The 26097-nt window shown below is 35.6% G+C and overlaps 1 protein-coding gene across 2 annotated transcripts in view; it reads right to left on the bottom strand.

Moving 5' to 3' along the window:
- Window positions 1–4211: 4211 nt before the first annotated feature.
- The window catches only part of LOC126829801 (ankyrin repeat domain-containing protein 50), a 54788-nt gene continuing 32902 nt past the window's right edge, over window positions 4212–26097 (bottom strand). For both annotated transcript variants that reach the window (XM_050559929.2, XM_056102739.1), the window contains 2 exons: window positions 8293–9927; window positions 4212–7888 (listed from right to left, as the gene is read on the bottom strand). In XM_050559929.2, the coding sequence (XP_050415886.1) occupies window positions 8296–9927 (1632 nt within the window). In that variant the 3' untranslated portion in view covers window positions 4212–7888; window positions 8293–8295. The remainder of the gene's footprint in view (window positions 7889–8292; window positions 9928–26097) is intronic.

Here is a 26097-nt window from a genome sequence, read left to right as displayed (position 1 = left end):
GAAAATATTCATAAACGAACTTAGTCAAGGTATTGGTGTAATGAAACTATACACCAAGTTTCATCTCTCTCACTTAATTAGAACTAAAGTTATCGTGTTCCAAAGCATCAACCGATCAAGTTGCTTATCTCTGCTTACCCTAAGACGAAAATGCTCATCTTCGAACTCCATCAAGGCATTGGCCTAATAAACACCTACACCAAGTTTGAACATTGTAACTCAATTAGAAAGAGAGTTATTATGTCCAAAAAAGTGTGACGGACAGACAGACGGACGAAGCCATTTTAATAGTCCCCTGCTTTCTTCGAAAGGCGGGGGACAATAAAATGAGTTACTAGAAAGACGTAATGCGACAGGTAATAGCCGGTACCACGAAATAGAGTATGTCTACTGATTTGCTAATTATGGACATTGGTATTGTATAGATAAACCACAATAATAATAAAAAACATTCAGGGATACCATTTTTCATAATATTCTTTATTACCCTGAAATAGAAACGTTTTATTTGAATTCTCAAGATTAAAACAAAATACGTTAGGGAAATCAATGCGACGCCGTGTGGCTAGTTAATTTTTATACAAGGGGAAGCTGTATGTATATTTCTCCATCTAACCCTGAACTGTCAAGATGGAAGAGGGAAGTGTCTATTAAAAGAGAGACATTTTCTAGATATAAACAGGCTATCCCGGAAACAACTGATGATCAAACCCAGTTCAGCATCCAAAAGCCCTTAATGGCGGAAGAAACTGAGAAAGACACCACAAAAGCTATTAACGCACTGTCAACTTTCCTTCCGACATCTTTCATGACCTTTCATTTTTAATGCATAGATATGGGGGGTCAAATAGTGTATTTGCTTGACAAGGATATTTTGTTAGTTCTTGTGAATGAGAATAGAATAATGAATAAACAAAACATTGTATATCTATACAACAGCATAATCACCCATCGGTGGCTATAATCTATCATGATAATAATATATAATTTCGTTGTTTAAATCCTTGGATGTCTACAAATACAACACTGCCATATTTCTCGGGGACCATGTGAATTTGAATAGGTATAGCACAAAGCCAACATTTCTACAAAATATTGTTAAATGTGTAAAATATCGAGATATTCCTCTTAGAGGTGTATCCGAAATGTTATTTAAATCTGGATAGGTACCTCCTGAACAAAATTACCAAATCTGGCTAAATTTCATCAAATAGGTTTGGAGTACAATCTTGTTGACGAAAATGTGTCCAAATGGGCCCATGTATGGCACCCAGAAACATACTTACCTATGGTACCGTACAATCTGAACCGAGAAATGGGGTTTAACGTCCACTCGACACAAACTATGTCATTTCGGGACTAAAATATGGTTCAATTTTATTTCAATGATTCGCCTTCGCATAGGGCTTTTTTTTTAGCAGTGGGGGGAAATCAGAGGACCTGGAGAAAACCCACGAGGTTGGACAGGCGACCCTTCTCCTTGTCACATACAGCCAGTTGACTCAATGATAGACCTAATGATACAGCGCGCACGCGCTAACCATTCGAAAATTGAAAGTAAGCGAATTAACCTGTCAGACAACACGTCGTCATCGAAAGGGCTGGTCTGACTCCTTAACGCTAAATATCTTTCATTTATAGTGGGTTTACAAAATCAAAAAGGTGGAATTCTGATAAATCGACAAGGACATCCTTAAGGCCTCCTCTTTTCGCACGAATCTGTTCTCATTTCATGACAATATGTATTCTCACATCAAAATCTCAGAATTACAAAAGTATTGATTTGTGAGACGTTGCAGTAAATTCCTTTCCTTTCGATACCCGGTAGCCATGCTTTGACTAAGAAAGTTCATCGGGATTTCCGGCGTGGTTCATCCTTGTTAGTGGTGCAGGGCGGAGGACCTAGCAAAGGACAACGCATCGTCATTCGGATCGTACGAAACCCCGAGATCTCGTATACACCAATACGTGCACGTAAAAGATCTCCTGGCATTCGATTATGACATCAACATTCGGTGTTGGCGAGAAAGTTCATCCCGAATTTCTTGCTTGATCCCACCTTGTCAGTGGTGCAGGACAGAGGGGCTGGCAAGGGACAGCGTATGCTAAAAAAACAAGGTCCCGTGTACACATTGTCGTTCACGTAAAGGAACCCCTAGCAGTTGGGATTCGATATAATAGTAGGCCGTAGCGCCACTGTTAGGGCAAAATTTCCCTCCTCGGACACTGTATGGCCGTCTTCATTAGCCCAGTTGGAGCAGACAGGAATGGGGTTTAAAAGGATCTCGACATCGATTATCATACGATGTGGAACTGGTAAACATTTAACGAGGGAAATGAAGCCCGGACAGCGGCGCTACGACCTACTCTTATATGGTATTCCAACTGCCAAGATATATTTTACATGCACGCCAATGTGTACATGGTACTTCGGTTCTGCAAAACTGACAACGAACCACGCCGGAAAATCCCGATGAACTTTCTTGGCCAAAGCAGGGTTCAAACACTCGACCTCCAGTGTTACTCACTGAGCTAGTGGCTCCAATGAAGACTAGTCGATACAATAAAGGGAGATAACCACAATTCACCAACCGGAGGCAGACCACCATTAATTCCCCCCTTTGACTTCAATATTAATTCTGGCCTCTTTGCCCGACTCCAATTTTTTCTCAAATTTTCTTTGGACTGAATGCTTTTCACTACCGACAGAGAAACAAATGGTCATGTCTTTGCACCTAAATTTATGTGAGGTTGACCACCAAAATTTTGAGATACACAAACTTGAAGAAGCGTGTAACTATTCGCCGTACATATCACCGTAAACAACCTGATAACCCTGTTATCCCTCCACCTCTAAATCATGAATATTTACCAAAACCTTACAGAAAATGTTAATTCAAACCCTCCTCGTCCATTTATGGACATGCAAAAGGGGAGAAAAGAGTCAGAGAGAATTGCTATAAATAGACGAGCTACAATGGTGGTCTGCCTCCAAGATATTATGTGTGTATATTAGTTAAATTGGACCAAGTGCGCGAGTAGAGTCAACCCGATGAAAGTACCAGTTTGTATAATTAATAATAGTCCAGAGCTGTGTTTATCGTGTTACTTATCAATGTCATGAACTTTAATGTTCACGGTTATTCAATATAAATTCAATGGTCAATGCTGAGATACAATACGGATTTCATCCTACGGCGGATTTCTGTAGCTGTAGCACAAATGTATATGCAGAGTATCATAAGTTATGGACGATGGATTCTTAATAAATACATACATTTTTATATTATATGTGTTATAATATGTGAGAGTTAGAGAGACTATTGAATAGTACAGTAAAGTACATTAACGGGTGCTAGGGATTTATTGGGACAATGACTCCTGTCCGGGACAGGAAACAATATCAAAAATAACTGTGGTCTCCAAACGTATTTCAGCGGGTATCGTATAACCGTGTCTTGCATTTTTACTTTATTATAACTTTTTTACATCGTGTAGTTTTTGATCCACATGATCTTTAACATCACGCCCACTAAATGAAAAGCATGACATTTTGAGACTAAAGTATGATACGTTATTTCAAGAATACGATTTCGTTCAGGGAAACCGTAGAACAACCACGTGGTTAGGTAGGCGACCCTACTCTCTGACGACATTACGAAACTTGCGTCGATGACAGACCTTATGTTCTAAGCCTAGACGTTATACTTCCGGCGGGTGCAGGTGCGGGGGTGTTGTGTGTGTGGGGGTGGGGGTGCAAGGGCCTCACAGTATGTTTTATATAAGTCCCATGGAATAATAACTTTATTTATAAAAGTTTTTGTCAAGAGTGTTCCAAACTTTCAAAATACGCCTGTGCAAAATCAAAATCCAGTGTCTTCAGAGAAAACGTGTAAAATGTTTGAAAATGTATAAATTATTCGCTTAGATGTATGTATACCCGCACATCACTATCTATGAACTTTGTGGGAATAAGCGCTTCCCAAACAACATATCTATCCAATCGGGTTGCAACCCAGCTTGTGGTTCAGTTAAAGGGTGGGCGGACGATTCACCGGATGTATGTGTATGAATAGCCAGACGGACTAATATATAATTTATTAACAAGCTTAGACCGAAACTGGTGCAAGTATGTATACTATTTCAAAATCATCTTTAATTTTTTTTTAGAAATGGATGAAGTGGCCAATAAAGTTAATCAAGATAACAACTGATTTATTTATGTCCATTTATTGGCACTTTGCATGCGTCATCTTTACAAGTATTTTCATCACATAAAAACAGTTTTGATTAAACCAAAACTAAAAGAACAGATAACTATATAACATAATACTGAGAATCCAACACAAGAAAGAATACTAGAAATGTATCTATGGGATAAGACAAATTCCAATGGGATAAGACAAACTGATCAGATCCCAAGACCTTAAAATAAACATGTTTGGTCAATTAATAATTTAAACGTATTTTTTTTCTTTTTTAAAAAAAATCAACAAAAGAAAAAAAAATCTTTATGTCTAAAGTACTGGATTGACAAAATATGGCTTACAGAACACAGATCTGAAAATGTTTTGAATTGCATCCATTACATTGTGCGATATAACGTTTAATAAAAATACAGTTTAGCTAAACCATTTTTTTTTATAATATGGAGTCCGGCTTTTGTTTTGTGACTTCTGTGTACAGATTATACAAATATTAAAATCAGTTCAAACAAAACAATTGTCCATGTGCTATTCCACACACATAAGCGGAGTATAATTCTCCAATTTAAATCTAATAAAATATGACAAAAATCGGGGTCGTTTAAAAACTTAATAAAACATCATGGATGTAAGTATGCTCCTTGTCAAATACCTTGACAAAGTACATTTAAATAACACATTTACAAGTTGTTCTTTAAACTGTTAAATAGCTACCCACTCCGCAGGTAATCCGTATAAATATCACATTATTTTGTCATTGGTTTAAAGAGAGATTATACATTATGAGCCTTGACACAAGCTAGCACTGAACGAATAAAAAAACCACAAAACAAAGTAAATTGTAAGAAAAAGAGGAGACAAAATATGTTTAAAAAATAAAACAAAACTTACATCATGGGACATATGTACATCTAGACAAAAAGTATATAATATATTCAAGTACATACATAATATATATATAATAAACGACTCATTTACACACCATTCTTAAAACTTTAAACAGATACATAAATGATAAAGAATAAAATGATATTATATTGTGTATTATATTGTTAAATATTTGAAACATTTTATTCAGTTTCAAACCTCTAACACCTTCCGATTTTAATTATCTTGAAACAAAATAATTACCCTTTAAAATCCAACAGATCATGTATCCATCCAAGATTATATTCAGAACAATAACGTATTTATTTTAAATACTGGAAATTAAAATTTATGATATATAATTGTACATGACTTTGATGCCCAATCAAAACAATAAATGAATTCAAGCTTCCGATCTGAAAGAACCAGGTCTGACGTTTCTGTTTTGATTAGAAAACAAAGCTAGATATTGTAAGCATACACGAAATTGTTGTCTAGGTAGAAGAACATAAGATTTCGTGATCCGTTATACAAATCAACCTTATATTTACGCCAATTAGTCAGCTTTGTAATAGAAATAGCAAACTTTCAAGTATTATAATATCGTGAACAGTTCCTTTCTTAACCATTATATAGTACATACATTGCAAACAAGTTAATTCTCAAAATTAGCAAACTGACAACAACCTGCACAAATCCTCCAATAAATCAAATTGGTCAAGATTTTTGTTGTATTCCGGCAGAAAACGTCAATCACAAGCAGTGTCGGATTTACCTATTGGTTTGGTATGATATTGTTGACACTGTAATAAGCCTTTCTTACATGCAACGTAGTCTTAAACATCCACCACAATCATGGCTTGCTCAGTTGTGTTCTAAACAAACTTTGATCTTCATCGAGTCGTGAGGTTTGGGGATTGGGAGTGACCTGGTTAGTAAAATAGCCGTCTAGGGCCTATCCCCATCTAAACACGGCACTGCTGACACGATTGTCCTATGTCAAATAACCTACCGGACATAGCAGCAAATACACAGTAACATTCCAGTATGATCAACCGTGGCTTGAGATGACATGCATGAGGTGTGGTCTTAATGCGACGGAAATACGGAAGTCAATCTACGTAGTGCGTTGTAAGTTACTTACTACAACACGATTTGAATTGCAACAACTGACAAAATACGAATTTTGAGCCAATTAATCCTACGTATATCAAGTTTTGTTGACTAGATCTATATCATAAATTAACTTATTTACATATAAAACAACTCTTTAAAAATAAGAATTGTCGACCAAATAATGATACAAAATATAGCAATGAAATTGCGTTGACAACAGAAACATTTTCAATAATCATAAATAACCAATTAACATTTCGAACTCTTAGCCATAAAAAACTAGGCTGAAATGTAACAATTCGTGTAACGTCCATCCCAAAACATACGCTAATATGATGCGTAAACACCGTCTCCATTCATTACAAATTACTTCGGAGTATAATTGCATAATCAAAACAGATAGTTATATATAAATATATTACACATTATTTGTCTGTTAGATATAAGTATATTATAGATAATCGTCCAATATTCAGAAATATACACAGCATAATAATAAATAAGATAAACATTGGGATTGGGAATATGAATAAAGGGAGTAGAACCCTGGCTACTATGTGTAAAGACTTGTTCTGCGTTAAAGCGTCTTTTCAAGTAGTGTGACCAAAATCAAAAAGCATTTAATTTAGCTCATTTAATACATCCTAGATTAAGAGATTTAAGTCCTTAAAAATTCCAAGGCTAAAAGATATAAATATGCATTTAATGGAAGAATATCTACTCCATTTATTAACATTCCCTGATTTCATAATAATTTACATGTATCTATAACAAATGATCAAAAATATATAACTGACGTCGTTATTACATTGGGGTTATCTCCCTTGAATAGCGATCTTCACTATTTCATGGTTTTCTGTTTAATTAAAGAGTTAATACATTGATGTGTGTTCATTGTGTGTATCGATTTTAATTAGCTACACGTCGCTATCTAATTTTAAAGAGGTGGTTGGTTGTTACCCAGGTTGTTTAGCCCGATTACGTATAGATGAGGGTTTTGCACAGATCAGTATATTAACATTCTACATCATAACAATGATGAAATCGCGTTTATGATAAGCTTATTCTATTAAAGATGCATTATGTAAGAGCTAAATCTGCCTATTGCAGGTTATTGTTTTGGCTCCAAATGTTATATAAACGATTGTTTAGACAATTACTCAACTCTCTAGGCCATTCATTTGATGGGCGAGATTTAAATGAATTTGAACACCCCGAGATTTAAAATTTAAAGATAAAATGGATGATCCAGACATAGTCTCGATTTTCAATCTCTGCTAAATATTGTCAAAACTTCATACACACATGACTTTGCGCACAATAGAGTAATTTGAATGAAATTTCCAATATATTCATTTTACATTAACCCAAAACATACGCTAATATGCAGCGAAATAGCCGTCTCCATTCATTACAAATTGTGTTATATGTGCTAGCTCGTTATCTAAATCTTACATAATGGACCTTTAATAATGTAATTGAACGCCAAATAGATAAATGCTATATTCATATAGGCAATACATATCGCATTGTGAGATGTATCAATATTAGATACGATCTTTATAATGATATTGTGGATTAAATATATGGTCCACCCATGGTATTGATTAGCCTTGTCAAGATCCTACTCCAATCCTGGAATATAAATGTTATAATTCTCACTAATCCAGTGTCTCTATCTTCAATCACACGAAGAAACCCTGGAATTATAAATTTAAGTGATATAAATCAAGACATATTTAAATACTGTTATGAATAATGCAAATATTTAATCTTGAAGAAAATGATAAAGTTTCATCTTTTGGGTTTTTTGTGCTTTTTTGTTTGATTGAAACTGCGGTGATGAGAAGGCCAGAATATACATTTGCAATATTTTGTTGGTCGGATGGTGTGCTTTCTTTTGTACCTATAATTAAATGTCAAATCTCCAATCGTCAAAGATTGTTTTGTTTCCGACCAATACATCTAATTGTGTCTTTGTCACAGGTACAAAGAAGTGGAAGTATTCATTTTATTGGGTAATGTATTTTTAATTTTAGATCCATGGAATAGTGTTGGGGGAATATTTGGATCAGAAAGAATATAGTAATATCACATTATATACCTGTTATAAAGGAGTCTCTTTCTTTATTGGTAAGCCATTGGGTCTAGATGGTCCTTGAGGGGGTCGTGTAGGACTAGGGTTAATATTTGTAAAACCGTTAGCATGAATCACAGGTTTTTCCTTCTCTTCACTTAGTTTATTAAAATGGGTACCATTAATACCAGGACTTTTAATAACCTTTGGATTCGTGACAATACCATTTCTTTTGCGTCTTGTTTCCGGGGAGCGCATCTCCAGAGCCGATTGTCCCATCATGAGCTTTGTGGGCGTGTCCTGATTATTTGTCCTTTGACCCCGTGTACTACGTTTCACATTTTGTGGAAAAAGAGCAGGGTTGATCTGCCACACTGGTTCTTCCACAGAACTCATCATCTCCGCATTTGGATTGGTTATAATGTTTATAGTAGCTGAGATTTTCTCTTGCTTTAAGCTCCCGCTTTTAATCGGCGACGGGGCTAAAATGTTTATATTGTTGTCTAACCCTGGCGACATCCCCGAGTATTTATGTGCTTGGATAATCGGAGATATGGGTGGGGTTTGAACCGGTGACTGTGGTTCACTAACGGGGGAGAGAACTCTACTCATGGGTCGGGTTCTGTTTTTACCCATTGAGCACTGTTGTAGTTGTTGAGTGAATGTCAGACACTGGTCTGAAGCGCCCTCTAATTTATTGTTTCCGCTTTGGGAACTCTGATTTGTCGAGGTTGTAATGTTGCTGGAAGATTTCGAGTTGTTCGAATGATAGGATTTACGACGATCGTAAGTCGATTCCGGTGAATCTGAAGGAGAACTATGGATAGCATGTCCACCAATAACGATTACACTTGTCGGCGGAGCACTCGAATGAAGAGGCTTCATTTCATTACTTGATGTTGACGATGAGCTTCTGCTCTTGTTAACACCAACGGGAGAAGCACCGTAATCCTCTAGAATTTTACACACAGAGTTATGTCCACTTTTCAACGCCACCCTAATGGGCGTTCGTCCGTACTGATCAGCGTGGTTGGGGTTTGCATGGAATTTCAAAAGTACTTTAACAACTTCAACATGTCCTTCCTGGGCTGCTATGCATAAAGCTGTAGCCCCTTGATTACACGTGTGATCCACGTTAGCACTATTCTCAATTAATAACCGTACGACATTTTCGTGTCCCTGCCAAGCGGCTGACTGTAACGCAGTTCTTTGATCGTTATCAATAGAGTTCACATTTGCATTATGCTTGATCAAAGCTTCCACCATTTCGTAATGACCTTGCCAGGCGGCAACATGGAGTGGCGTACGACCCTCTAAATCGGATATTTCTACATCGACGCCATTTTGCATCAACAGCTGCGCCATTTCTAGATGGTTTTCTAGAGCGAGAACATACAACGCTGTTCGTCCGTCGGCATCACAGTAATTAATATCAGTCCCATTTTCTATCAAAAATTGCACAATGTCCTTATGATTCTCTACGGCAGCTACCCGGAAGGCTGTCTTGCCGTCATGTGACTTATGATCTATTACGGAATGACGTTCTACTAGCAATTCCACTATAGACAGATGTCCTTCCTGTGCTGCCTGGATGAGAGCAATACGTCCATCATTATCCACTTCATTTACTTTGGCACCATGCGACACTAGCATTTGACAAACCTGGAAATAGAAGAGAGTTTCATTAGAAAGTGACGAATAGTTAAAAGAAAAAGAGAAAAATAATAGAAACGATATTGCAATTTCACAAAAACACAGCACTTCTTCAGTGTTTGAATGTCAATTTCAACCATTCTATTGTGCTTGTCCACAGAGTAACTGCAGTTTTCATTTCCGGTCTGTATATCATTAAGGCATTATGTCGGGTTAGTGTTTGCGTTTGCGTTTGAAAAGATAATTTTTGCTACATGTACATCGTAAGCTAGCACAATCTTGGACACTGTTCAAACATATATAGAAAGATTTCGAAAAACAGTGATTATTGTTTGAGCTGTAATGATATGTAAAATGATATCTGTCATATTAACTATGGTTTTCTACAAATCTTTGTAACAAAGATCTATTTGTATTAAGTACGTATAGCTGTACATCTGTTGTAAATAATGTAGGCCTAGCAGTGTATTTGAATGGAGAATTTGCTGCAAGAACGACAATCTTGGACACCATTAAACCAGATTTAAAAACCAGTGACTGTTGTTTGATATGAAAAGCTATATCTGTCATGCAAACTATGTTTTGTTATTAAAATGCGTGTGTATTAAGTACGTATTGATGTATCGTTGTACATGTGTTGTAGATAAAAAGCATGGGTGTATACAATAGTATTTGTTTATACATTCAGCTTTGTTAAATGCTTAGTAGAATGTAATGTGACATCTATATATCTTCTGTGTGACAACTGTATGGGAAAGTGACTTCCTTCCTGTGGTGTTGAAGTGATGTGTTGAAGAACCGACCTTGTTGCCCACCCACCAACATAGCTCTTTACGCTCCACTTCTTACAAGTTTCAATGAGTCAATGACGATACCGAAATAATGCGATTAAAAGGGACATTTTACAGATGTTTGTTTTTATTAATGTATTTTGAAAATAAGTAAATGTATTCCCGTTGTTAAATGAAGGAGTATGCAGTCTGTGGGTCTATTTATTGAAGAATTTCGGTCGTTACATGTATGATATATGATACCATGTGAAGTTCATAAACATTAAACATACATTATACAAGAGCTAAATCTGCCTATTGCAGGTCTTTCTTTGGTCTTGAAATGTTTTCTAAATTATTAATTAGACATTAATTAACTTATCCAGGCCATAATCAACTCTCGATGGCATCGGATTTCTCCGATATTAAATAGATTAGAACAGTTCAGACATATTTTGATTTAAGCTAAAAATGGAGGAGCGAGACTTAGCTTCAAACAACTAGTACAGTGGTTGAAATTATTGCACTCGTCTTGTCAAACATTCGAAGGCTAATAGAGTAATTTGAATGAAATTTTCAAATTATTCATTTTACATTATCTATTTTCGAACTATTATAACAAGAACGGTCAGCTCTTTATCTAAATCTTACATAATGTATCTTTAAGGTTTTGTTTCACCCTCGTCTTGTATTTAAACAGCATTTTCGGTGATTGTGCTCGTGATTAGTGCCCAAGGGTAACCTTCACCGAGTACACTCGGATTTTAGATACCAAATACAACTATCAGTCCATTCATTTCCCAATAGGAAGTAATGAGCACGATTCACCATACGATTACAAAACACTTGGTATCCATTTTGATTAAATTAAAAATATTCTTCTACTTAATACACATTATCTGCATTAATTTCATATCAACAATTGATAGTCTCTCGGCTTTAATACATTTGGATTAAAAAGACCACCAGAATATAGAGAAAATTGTAGGAGACTTTACCGTACATTACCTTTGTAATGAAATGAAATGAAATGAAATGAGTTTAACGCCCTACTGTTCTGCTCCTAACCTGGGCTAATGAAGACGGGCATACGCCATACAGTGTGCTATGAGGGAAATTTTGCGCGGGCAGCGGCGCTACGGCCTACTCTTATATCGAATTCCAACTGCCAAGGGATCTTTTACGTGCACGCCAATGTGTACACGGGACCTCGGTTTTTCGTCCCATCCGAACGACTAGACAGGTGTCCTTATGCAGGGATAGAACACCCGACCTCCAGGCTAGCGAGCCAGCGTCTTACCCACTTTGCCACGTCATACCTTTGTAAATACAGATTGTAATTGAACTATTTTTAAACGATATTCCCTTTAGCGATTCAATTTGCACAATATTGTAAAATCCCACAAAGGACGATCGGAGACTTTAAATAACAAAATGTCTCTTTAATATACACATATAATTATGTTATAAAGTGATCATCTACATGTATATATTTATTTCAATATTTTATATTTATCTTATCTCGTTTCCCTCGGGTAAAAACTTTTACATATAAATAAATGTCACTGCTCACTATTCATCTTAATCATTTCTTTCCTGTGTATCTCCGCTTGTATGAAAATCGTTGAGGTAAAACGAATTATTTCACACTTCAGGAGTTATACAAATAAGCTGATCTCCATAAAAATTGGGTTTCTCAGTAGTCAAATTACTCTCACATTCTAATCTACAGGATACGATTTCTGGGTCGCTTTCTGGAATTTTTTGAGGTTTTAAATATCTTTTTAGTCCATCCGTATTTATGAAAAATGTAGGTTAGACCACCAGTATCTTAGTTTCAAATATTAGAAACGGGTTAATCTGGCATTTTGAAATGCCCAGATTTTTCAGAGAGAAAGAGAGAGCGGGGGTAACGTCCACTCACTACACGTTATGTCATTTCGGAACTCAGAACCCGTAGAAGACCAACCAAGTCAGGTGTGCAATCCTAATCCACGACCGCACACCACTGAGATACTTTGTGATCGGAAGCGTTTGTCTTTTAATACCTTTCTTGTTCAAGTTTATCTTTTTATACCTGTATTAATTGAAATATCGATATATAGTGTCCAACAATTATATACCAGAACATTGTTCTGATTAAATGTACCCGAGTAACTCAGTACGACACGCCTATTTTCTTTAATTTAACGTCAATCTACTTGTGATTATATTATCCGCCCGAGTAACTCAGGTACAAGTAAAGAGTTTTTCATTTACATATATGCATAAGAGTGTGTCTAACAATCTTAACAACTCTATAATTATTTCCACAGAATAAAAGGATACAAGGACAAGTTCTATTGGTAAATCTGATAAATCCTAAAAGAAAATAGCCATGTTATGATTTATATATAGGAAATACCTATTGAAATAAATACTGTCTCTATAGTATACACTTAATACCGATGTCCATCTTGATAAAGAGTATGGGAAAAGATGAAATGATATATCCATGAATTAAAGATAGACTATAAAGAATTTAATGAATGCACCTGTTGAACTTGTAGTATATTTATCATTAATAGAAAGACTGGTATGGACGAATAGTTTCACGTAAATAATTTACAAATTCATCAAAATCAAATGATATACTTGTATACGATCATACAAAATATGTAGTATATTAAATATATGTTATTAATCAGCTTAAGTCACGTTTACAGACGATTGTTTGCCTTTGGATTAATGAGATCCAGAAAATATCTTAATAAAATGTTCTTTAAGCACGAACCTAGGAACATTTTCTGAGGGTCCAAACTTAATGAACTGTATCATAATGTACTGAAAAGTACTACACGTATACCACTCGATCTAAGTGTGCATAGATTTTGCAACTTAGATAAAATCTTGATTCTGACAATGCAAATTGCTGATTTATGCATTTCTAATAATTTAGTAGCTGACTTGTGCTAATTATTGAATTAACATAAAATCAAATAGGGTTTAACGTCATATATTTTTACATCGACTGCGCTAATGAAGACAGGCGTATGCCATAGACCTACAGTGTGGTGCTACATACGAAAGGAATTTTGCCAGAACAGCGGCGCTATGGCCTATTTCGAATTCCAACCGCCAGGGCCTCTTTTACGTGCACACCACCGTATACACCGGACTTTGGTGTTTTATCCTATCCGAATGACCAAATACTGTCTTTGTCAGGCCACCCCTACACCACTAACAAATACAAACCACGTTCCAAACATCGAATTACTAAAATATACATGTACGTATTGAATTAATAAAATATAATTATTGAAATATTTCAATATATAATTTAGATAGCGATACAGAACGTTACAACAATACAAATATTTAATTGTCTCACTCAACCAATAAATTCCGGTTGAAAATGTGTGTATTCCTGTATTGATGTGAAAACCCGATCAATATTTATATCACTTGGTCAACAGATGAAACACCAAGTTTGTGAAACGTTACTTATATATAAACAGCGAGTTACTCCGTGGCACACGATGCTCGCACAGTAAATAATCTAGAAACCTACTGTAAATACATCGCTAAAACATATTTACCGGTACCCTTGATGCTAAACCTATGTGATATACTACTGTGTGGAATACGGGTACATTTACCACCGTATAAACACATTAGTGGCCATAATTATCAGGATTTAACCCGCCGATTCCAAATGAAATGAAATGAAATGAAATTGGGTTTAACGTCCTACTGTTCAGCTCCTAACCTGGGCTAATGAAGACGGGCATACGCCATACAGTGTGCTATGAGGGAAATTTTTGCCCGGGAAGCGGCTCTACGGCCTACTCTTATATCGAATTCCAACTACCAAGGGATCTTTTACGTGCACGCCAATGTGTACACGGGACCTCGGTTTTTCGTTTCATCCGAACGACTAGACAGCTGTCCTTGTCAGGCCCTCCATCCTGCATCACTGACAAGGGGGAACCACGCCGGAAAATCTGGATGAACTTTCTCGGCCAATGCAGGGATCGAACACCCGACCTCCAGGCTTGCGAGCCAGCGTCTACCCACTTAGCCACGTGATCCCCCCCCCCCCCGATTCCATGTTCTACCAATAGGCATTATACATATTATAACAATGACAAATAACTACTGTGTTCAGTTTGCAGGAGTATTAAAGGGCGGTTAATATTTTGGACAAAATACTAAGCTATTGACGAGATACACACGTTTTAAGCTAAAACACAAGTCATTTTAGTGGTGTTAAAGGGGGGTTAGCGAACGACCGTTAACGATACCTCACTCTAAATAGTAAGCGCTTCCGTGCTTAGTGTGGGATAATTAAACAGATCTGTTATTTTGAGTACGATATCCAATTTCTATTAATTCAAATTTTCTTTAGTGGGGTGATATTGGCCCCTTAATGTCGTTTCAAAATGTATGTTAGCTCTAAGAATGTGTAGCTATATATATGTGTATACATGTTGTTCTTATTATTCTTATCGTTGGTTCTGTGCACATAGTGTCTTCTAAAGGAGACGGTTAAATGTTACCAATCCGAATTCAGATTACATTGTATTTCTAGATTCACAAAAAAAAGTCTCTGATGTGGAACGCGGTAACCGCCAAATAATTAATAAATAGCACGATGACTAAGATGTAGAGGATATCATTTCACACAAAAACCAAACACAAGAAGACATGTCATTTCCTTTCAATATAGCCATGGATATAAGTTATAATTAATAGTATCAACAATAGATGTTTCTGCAATACTGGGTCATCAGAAATACTTCGTTTTTTGCTTTTCAAAATATTGTATTAAATTGGAGGAAGTCTAACCGCATTAACGGTTTGAGTAGAGATCAAATATACATATAATAACGTTTATTATATACATTTTATACATTATAACTTTAGTTTATTTCTGTACGTGATTATGAATCACACATACCGCCATTTGACCTATTCACCCATTAACTAAATTAGTTTATTACAATTTCCTATTGTTATAAAACATGACTCTATAAACAAAGCATAACAACTATGTAAATAAGCCCATTGTATTTTTTTCTATTTTTAATGACCCTTTGGCTGAATAACAGTATGCCATTTCCTTCTGGTATTTCTCTTATCTTTTTAAAAATTACTGTTCAAGCGGTGCACGTACAGGTGAAATCAAGTATATCAAATGAAAAATTTGACACCGTTTGCAATGCAATTCTTTTCGTTTGACACCTTTTGCAATTTTTTTTTTCGTTTGACAGCGTGATATTTTTTAATAAAAGTTGATAGAGAATGGAAAACCCAAAATGTTTACTTTTTCAAGCATTTGACAAATCCCTCATGAATCCATACAGGTGTCCTCAATAACTCTCTGTAGAAATCCTCATGGCACCTGTCTTCTGGATCATCGTAACAACATCGTTAAAGGATATTGAAAGGTTGCTGTGTTTAAACTAAGATTTTTTTGAAGGGTACTAAAATATGATCGATAGATCCTTTAATACTGTGATGCTCTTCACCTTGACAGTAATGATATTTGTACTGATTTTTGATGATGATAGATGAAGATGTGGAGGATGTGATGGTGTCATTTAGCTATGTGGATAATCGCTTGTACTGCTGTGACTTTCTTATTTGAAACTTGCTAATTTCCTAAGGGATTGCTGGAGATTCTAGAAAAATACATTCCTCAATGATCATAAAGCTATGTGAATCTTAAACAGTTCATCTAGCTATTCTGTGAAAAGGGTTAAAAAACAAATAGGCACCAAGACATTTAAACACCAACTATGTGTTTATCAAAAGGTACCGGCATATCTTGAAATAAGGCTATACAATTTATCAATCTAGTTGCAAGATTAACGCATTATCTTGGACCGATAATGCAAATTGAGGTCCTTGTGCTACTATCAGTCAGCGCCCAACTCATCTATGTATCGAAACACTCGACATATATATATCGAGGAGTAGTTGGCGAAATGGTCAGTCAGCGAGCACCCGCCCATCACCACTCCAGCGGTCCTAATAAGGTTACCAAAGACATAGATGCAGCGACATCCCCTGCTTCCTCCCAATCCAACATCTCAGCTATGACTTCTTGCAAGTTTCTATATAGTCTATCCAACAAATGCATACAGCACAACCAATGCACAATAAAACAAAAACAAACCAGAGCAGAAAATATCCCAATGACAACCTGAAATACTGAAATACCTAGAATCCAACCTAATACAACATCACTATAAATATCCTTAGATTATTCGCCCTTTGGTTCTTTAGTGGAAATTAATCAGGATTAAGATGGTTATATTAGCAAAATCATTTTACATTAAATTGTATTAGCTGTTCAGACCCGTGGGTAATATTATACAAATTAATACCCTGCAATAACTGATAAACTACTTTCTCTTGGAAATAAGTCATCAATTCCCTCAAAAGATTGGTTTGGTCCAACATTCGTTCCTTGAGAGTACTGCGAGTGATCTGTATTAATATCTTATAATAATGGAAACTATGGACCAATACTTTATAAAACCTATTAATAGTTAATAATGGATTTGGCAGGATAATAACACAAAACCTTGTCAATACAAGATATAGCGTACTAAATATAGAATTAAGCAAAATAATACTATCTGCCCATGGATGGTGTTGGGGTGGAGACTGCGTGTGTGGCGGGGGCTGATTTCAACTACATGTACCCGAATGACTCGCATACACGGCGTTCCCCGGTGACATGAATGGCTCCTACACGGGGCGTTTGCCAGTGGTATACAGAGTTTTCTCGTCGGGGCCCTTGCTCAATGCACCTTTGGCACCCCCAGACGGGTAATTGTGCCTAATGTTGATGAAATATTTGTACTGAATAAATCTTAATCAAGGATAATTGTAACATTCTCAATTCTATATGAGCAGGCATTATTATTAATTTACGTGATACCTCTGAGAAATGGCGGGCCCAATCCTTGTAGAAGGATTAACCACAAATTAACCACATACACTGTAACTACCCTGCGATTAAATGATATAAACGCCACCACAGAAGCAATGAGATGATTGATGCGCATGGTTATTTCTATGAAATCCAGTATGCCTTTATTAATAATCTCTTGATCCCGGCCTAAGAGAAGATGTACAAGATATTAAATACTAATATGATCTCCTATATGACGAGAATTATATAAAATAGGACATATAAAAACAACAAAAACAGAAATTCCGAATTGTATTTGTAGGCTTAGATCATTGTATTTCAGAACTTATATCTCATTGCCAAATAGTTTTTATATTGTGTATTATGGGATAATGAGATACACATTCGGATAGAATTATAATGTTTCAGCCAATCATTATTTCCGTAAAAATATCCATTTTGAAGAATTTTGCAATTTATTTTATTTCATAGCCAATGTATTTGTCATTATAATAAATATGATATAACGATTGAGCAGAAACATATCCCTAACACATAAACGACTACTACTGTTTTGGATTTATTTACTGTTGTTTCAATATATTGTTAGGACATACACAAGATCTTGGCTTATTTTATACATGTGATGGTTTGACAGTTTTATCTATTTAAAACATTTATAAACACGAACACGAAAAACTGTGAGAATAGTTTTCTGTGTACATGTACGTTGTCTTGCTTGGACTGTGGGTGATTTTTCATGCTTTGAAAATCTAATCTCCCAAATGTGATGATTCAGCAATTTACACAACCCGGTACCAAGACAAAACAGCTATTGCAATTAGATACATCCAGTCGCACTTATTACACAAAAACGTTGGAATTTATTCATAAATACCCAAAACAACCTTGAGACTGAATTGTTCTAGCAGTTTTTGGCATATGTTATCGTTATTATTAATGTATCATTAGTGTCATGTCGCTCCGATTTCCTTGCCACTTGATAACATCATCTACATATAGTCTACATACTAGCAACTTTATATACATATTTACATGCACGCATTACCTACCATTACCACTCCAAGTCTAATTATTGAGCACTGCCGAAACAAGTGACACTATTTGATGTATATTTAGGTGCCGTATGCATCGTTCTACATGTAATATTAGCCCAGGTCGGGCTTTATTGAAATATCAAATGTCAAATATCCGTATCAATTTTAAAAGCAGATTGACAAACCAAACACATTATTGTTAATTAATGAATTTCAAATATTTTAGTCTATGTATTTATATTTACACCTAATCATAAATTGCTGAAATTTATAAATTAAAAGTCGGATTTATCTAACGATATTCGGCTTTTTATCTACTGTCTAATAAATTGTGTTTACTTGAAACTAAACTTCATTCTGTTTTCTGTTTCTCTGATATAATGTTCACGAGAAATTAAATGGCGTTTAACATCCCACTGTTCTGGACCCAAAAGACCAGCGATCCCATAAGGAAATCAAATCGAAGAGTCATTAAACCAAAATGATAATCTAATGTAATAGTTTGTGAAAGCACACCACAAAAACGTGTGGATGGCCGAATGGCTAGCACGTGACCGCTGTATCATAAGGTCTGTCATTGAGTCAATTGGCGTGGTTTCGATTCCCCGAATTATTGAAATAAAAACTGAACCATGTTAGTCCCGAAATAACCTGGTTTGTGTCGAGTGGAGGTTAAACCATCTCTCTCTTTCTCTCTCTCTCTCTTTCTCTCTCTCTCTCTCTATCTCTCTCTCTCTCTCTTGTCAAATGGATTTTAAATTAATATTCAAAATGGATTTAAATTTACACTACAAGATTATTTTCATATCAAAAACAGATACTATGGAATTTAAATTCATACTACCAGATTATTTTTATAGCACATAACGTGTTACATGGATTTTAAATAATTTATAGTGCTATACCTTTTTATATAGAAGATTGTGGTCAATGCATTTAAATGTTACAGGGTTATTTTCATATCAAAGATAGTACAACACTGGATTTAAATTTATACTTTGAGTTTATTGTCATATCAAATATAAGATTTGTTCAACTGGGAACGAAAGGGTTATGGTATAGTGTTAGACCCAGACTGAGTTTTTATATTGAATTTATTGTAATGTTTATCGGTCGAATGTATACAAAATATAGATCAATCAAGTACGACGTTTGAACCTAAATATAATTTGATACTAACATTGTATTTCATCACTTTCAAGTTGACCTTTTGGCATCAAAATTTCCATTCATTGATGATCTTATTATTTAAGGCGATTACAATAAAAAAAAGTAAGCAACCGAAACCCGATTCGGATGACATGCTCTCTCCTTTGAACCATACATGTATATCCTGTTATATTAATATCATAAGGAGGGCAATTTAAATTTGGCCATCGGTCACGGGCCATCACGCAGCAAATGGTAACACCTTATGTCTTAAATAGAGCAAACTAAAAGAGTTCAGTTGGCTGATGAGTAGACGCGGTATAGTGTACGTTATTACAATCTCCCATCAATTAGGCTACTAATAAATGGTTGTCTGCGAAACAGATTAATAACCCGGTCGTACATAAATCATCATCACACATTCTCAAGAACCACAACATGGAGAGTCGCCAATAGAAACAAATCTTATATCTTTCCTTTATTACCGATACCTTATAACAGTTACACTGTCAGTCATTACAGTGTTGCTATAATAAAATGCCAAATGACCCATCTTATCAATGATTTATCACACGTTTAGCTAGAACTGAAGAAAACAATACGAGAGACCAAAACGTGTGCTTGGTGAAGTATTATAGTAACTTCCATAAAATGTTCCAAATTCAGGAATTTAAACAAATATATCGCTAATATTAAATGATATACCACAACTAAAGCAAATAAATATAGATATAGCACTAAAGGCGAGCTTGTTAAACTTGTGTCTTCACTACAGTCTTTCAGGTCAAGAAATTTAGACATTTAAAAACTGCTTCAATCCAAAAGTACCAACAAGTCAGGATGAGCAAAGAGTTATTGCTTAAACAGAAGAATAAACCCCACGGGTCTAAGGATGTATCTGAAACATATTTATGGGATATCAAAGTTTCGGCGAATCTTAGAAACAAAATGGTATTTCAGAATTTAAGTTACATTTCGAAATATATTCTTGCGGTTACATATTTGAAACCCGAACGGGTTGTGAAGCAATAGTATCGTTAAAGGGACTATCCAGATTTAAACAGAGTCTTAAAAATAAAAGTCCGTGTACGGATGAAATTTAAGAGCCAAAATATAGAGGAGTGGAGTATCTACCTTGTTTCAAAATTTCAGCTCAAAATATTGAGTCGTTTGGACGTGAACGTCAAAACTGCTTATCCGGACACGTAACCCTTTTAAGATTTCGGGTCAATTTTTTCGTTGGGTGATCTGATAATCGATTCCCGTTCCTTTAGAGGTCTATACATGTGCAGTACTTGAAAACGAAAGGTAAATTTCACATACACCTTATTCTTATAAAATAAAAGTCTTGTTTTATCCAGACACCATATAATACAGCTTGGGACACCAGTCTCTAATTCCAGATGGAGACTGACGGATTTAAGTTGTTTGAAAACGTGTCACATTGAGTGAGTTGCTCGGCCCAAAGGTAGATGATTTTAAGGGATTTTAACACAAATTTATTCTCCAAAATATTATTGGGATTGGCCCTTTAATGGAAATTTGAGAATTGTCAAAACATTCCCAAATATGACATGTCTTATATTGCATACACTGTTTGAAAACTGAAAAATATACAAGTTCCTTTCCAGAGCCGCCAGACCTTTCGTCAAATTATCTATCACTCTATTAATTATATAAATTCACAGAAGCATTTTCTTTATGAGCTATGGAAAATCGATATACAGGTCGACAAAATCTAGTAAAAAGCTCAGGTAAATTTAGTTGTCGTCAAACTGCAGAGAGTACATGTACATGTGTGATAACATGTAATTTTATTACATAAATGGTGTTACGTATGCTTATATTCCAACCCACCCATCCCCCTATAAACAAACTATAACAAAACACAGAACACCAGCTAATGGCCTCACAAAATAATGTTAAAGTTTCACAACTCCAATAACTCCAGAAAATGACTTATTTCATATCATAAATAGTGCTTTGTTGAAAATAATAATTTCTGTGGCCCTTCGTCGTCACCCACTAAACACAAACCACAATACATTAAGCATAACTGGAATTAAAAGTGTCATATATGTTTCCTCTTGGGTATACTTGGGTATATTTTTGCTGTCTCCGGGTCGTGCACACAGCTTGACATGTTTTATCTTTCCAAATGTCGTTCGGATTGGCCGAAAAACCGAGGTCCCGTATACACGTTGGTATAAACGTAAATTGGAATTTAATTGCTGTCCGTGCTAAATTTTCCTTATAGCACACAGTATGGCGTACATGTATGCCTATCTTCATTAAACCTCGTTTTATCATTTAGATCAGCGTACTCAACATCTTTTTATTTGTTATTACATGTATATTAAATCATTCTCATTCGGAATAGCATGTAATAAATCAGTTGGAGCCTTTTCAGTTAGTAAAATTACATGCTTTCCATTGAAATCATAATTAAAAAAACATGTTACATGTAGGTATTAATACCATTTATTAAGTTAAAATCTTACAAGTAGACATTATGTAAAACCCATCAGCCCATCCACAACATCTTTAACACCATCTGCTGTTGTATATAAACACGGTTAAATGTTAGATTTTATAATTTCTGGTTAACGAATTAGGTTTTAACATTATGTACACAGTATGTGTTAGAAGAAGTGCATCACACACAATTGAAATAGGGGCATAATATCATTGCGAAAAATCTGTAATATAATATAGATGTTTTTTTTACACACGCTTTGAATAGTGATACTTACGAATTTTCGGTAATATTGTGAAAGAATTCAGTTTTTGATAATCTGTGAAATTAAACGCCATGCACCATCCGGGATAATGAAGACGTACATGTACATACGCCATGTAGTGCGCTATGAGAGAAGTTTGCCTGGACAGCGCGTTTTCGGCTACTCGTCACCGAATTCCAAAGCTATGTGCTTTACGTGCACGCCGACGAGTTCAAGGGACTGGTCGCTTTTCCTTGTAGACCCTCCACCCTCCTTCTTACCCCACCGACAAGGCGAAACCACGTTGGAAAATTCGGAGGAACTTTTTCGGCCAACAGCAGGATCAATCCCAGTACCTCCTAGTTAGTGAACCAAAGTCTTACTCACCGCGCGATCAAAATTTAAAGCGACGGTTAATATGTAACCTAAGTCAAATGTAGCACTACTGGATCCCCCCCCCCCTCTCCTTTAACCGCAGCTGCTCTTCCAAGCAATATCATTCTTGCTAGCAACTTTCTAACTGACATTTGTACTGTATATAACTATATACTAGACTGTATACAGAATGTTATTATCACCATCTCTACATATTTTTCTTAATGTGTATGAGATAAGTTAGACCATCTGTTATTCTGCTTCTAAAGAAGTAAAATACACGTTCTACTGTTCTTATCAGATGATGACAATCAGTTGTTATATTATTACCTACAGCCGTATATCTAACTATATACAATTCTTACACTATATATACTAATACTTACAGTATATACCGATACTTATATATTTACCTATATACCATATTTATATGTACTATTACTTATAAACTCATAGTCAGTGTTAGCCGAGAAAGTTCCTCGGGATTTTTCGGTGTGGTTTTACTTTGTCAGTCATGCATTATGGAGTACCTTACAAGGGACATTGTCTATATATTGTCTAGTCGTTCAGATGGGACAAATACGAGGCCTGGTGTATACATTGGTGTGTACGTAAAATAACACTGCAATAATTTATCTCGTAGCACCTTGTGGCGTATTTCAGTTTACGTCATGTTTCACTATATAAACCATTCAGCCATGAAGTTAACAAAAACGTAATTATAAAACAGTTTCAAAATCACTCAAATCGGCAAATAATTACGCTGTTCGCAGTTTCAATCAAGGTAAACGTGAATGCCTGAACTGAAAATTACCTTACCACTCATATATCAGGCCAAATGTAGCTAACACTCTCTTCAGATTTTGTGCAAAGAATTTAAAATATATTGTACTTATGTAAACTTATGTAAAAAAAAATAAAATAAAAACGAATTGGCTACCATTAAGACGCACACCAAGGATCTAGAATACAATTCTTAGCAATTTATGTAAGATGTTAATCTATGATCTGAGAAGATAAGATTTAAATGAATATCCACTTTAATACAAGGAGATTGTATAGAGTTTGCATACCGATTCTATAACATGCTTAGCAATATATTGTAAAAGGGTGATCTATGATCTGAGAACATACCATTTAGATGAATATCCCCCTTTATACACTTAGGATCCATAACATTCTCATCTCGGGGTATAAAGGAGGATTTTATCTAAGAACATATGTTTATCATGTGTAATAGCGTGTAATAGATAATATAACCCATAGAACAATATGTTACTTATATCACAATTCAACATATAGATATCAGATTATCCCCGTATATACCAAGATAAAGATAAACTTCTTATCTACAGTTAGTAAGTAAATAGATTTCGGATGGCCAACAAGGGTAACAGCAACTTTATCCTTCCAATGATATACCCAATGCAGGTTGATGGAAAATTCGTCTCATGCCCTCTCACATTATGTACAAATGTCCTGCGTTTCCCTCTCACCTCCAGGTGAAAAGATATTTTTTAATCGTGAGTCAAAAGATGCAGGACCACTGAGTCGCATACGTGTATGAACGGACGGGACTCACAAGCGTAACAAATAAGTAGCATATCGTATCGGACAGAGTCTTTTGGTCTTTACAAGAATTGTGAACGGACAGATGGGGTTGACGACGGCATATCTCCACATGAAATGTGAACATGTAAAAGTATCTAAGATTCGCCCCGGACAAACAGGTGGGCGTACATGCACGGATGGACATGGGTGACGACAATATTCTACCACATGAAATGTAGAAATCAAAAAGTAACTAAGATTCGCCCCGGACAGATGTGTGATGTTCAAGTAGATATTAACCAAGGTGATTGTAAAAATCTAAGATAAGTTTTTATCAACAATGAAAATCAAGATAAACCATTGTGAAGTAGGTGATGGCCCAAGTGGTACCCCCAGTACAGGAAGAAGTACTTTAGACAATAACCCCCCTGGTCAGTCGAACACCTCCCCCTCCCTCCCCATCGTGTTTCAATAATAACAATTATTGGAACCGGGAAGCACCCCAAAGAAGTATTATATATTAAGAAATATCGAATCCGGAATCGCATTTCAATAATCCCGACGTCTGGCCCTCCATTTCGAGCTTTAGAAAATTCTCGCTCCCTCGCTTTCCAGCCTTTGAATATTTCTGAACATCTCATATTCTAGTCGTGGATGTGCGCATATCCACTGTCTACCGAATTGACCATTTGCATTTGGGCTCTAGTGGATGAATTTATCAAGCAATTCTAATATATTCTTGGTGGGAGTGAGTAAGAAGTCGAGAAGGCTTCAGAAACTATAAGATGGTGATAATCCTCTAAATAATTCTCTTAACGATTACCTCCGAAATCCACAGTTCCCACAACCCACTATATTTAGATATATCGTATCGGTTCTACAATATTTTTAAGAGGAGGCAGTTTTCGGGGTTTTGTTTTATTGCATTACGTGCGCCTCCGTACAACCGTCAATCTATCACTGCCTAAAATACGTTAAATATACTGCAGAGTTCGGCAATTGGGTTTCATTACAACCAAAAACCTCATTAAAGCTTCTTGACTACACCCATCTGTCTCACACAGCCTAACTACTTTAAATATACCAGAGTTCGATATTTGGGCTAAATTATGAAACACCTGATACTCAAGAAGTTTCATAAATCAACTGAAATCATTTTAAAACAGCCAAAAATAACATAGACCACAGTAACACCAAACTACCCACTCTTCGAGCTTATTATTATACAAGTAACAAGACGCAACAAAATAAATACAAAGATTTTGTGTGAGTTCGCGTTGATGGCGACCATATGGACACATTTGCTTCTATTTATCATGCATGATTTGTTGTTTTATTTCAGAAATAAAGTTAAATGGTCCAGGCCAACCAGGGATGCCTAGACGAAAATTGAAATGTTCATTTATATAAGATGCAATTATGTTCTTCTTCGCTTGGGACGATCTTGTGTGAAGTACGTTAAAGAATTTAAATCTGGCGCGATTTGATTTTCAGCGAAACTTTGCTCTTCCAAAACGTAAATACCTCGTTCACTGAACTATTTATACACACGCTGAATTCTCGTGCATAACACCACCCTTCTGAATATATGTTAGCTCTTATCAGACATGAAAAAAAAATATAATTTTATTCAGATTGACTTTTTACTTCTT

This window comes from Patella vulgata, chromosome 8 (genome assembly GCF_932274485.2).
Source record: "Patella vulgata chromosome 8, xgPatVulg1.2, whole genome shotgun sequence".
NCBI classification, from domain to species: Eukaryota; Metazoa; Mollusca; class Gastropoda; family Patellidae; genus Patella; species Patella vulgata.
This window is presented reverse-complemented; position numbering and strand designations above follow the sequence as displayed.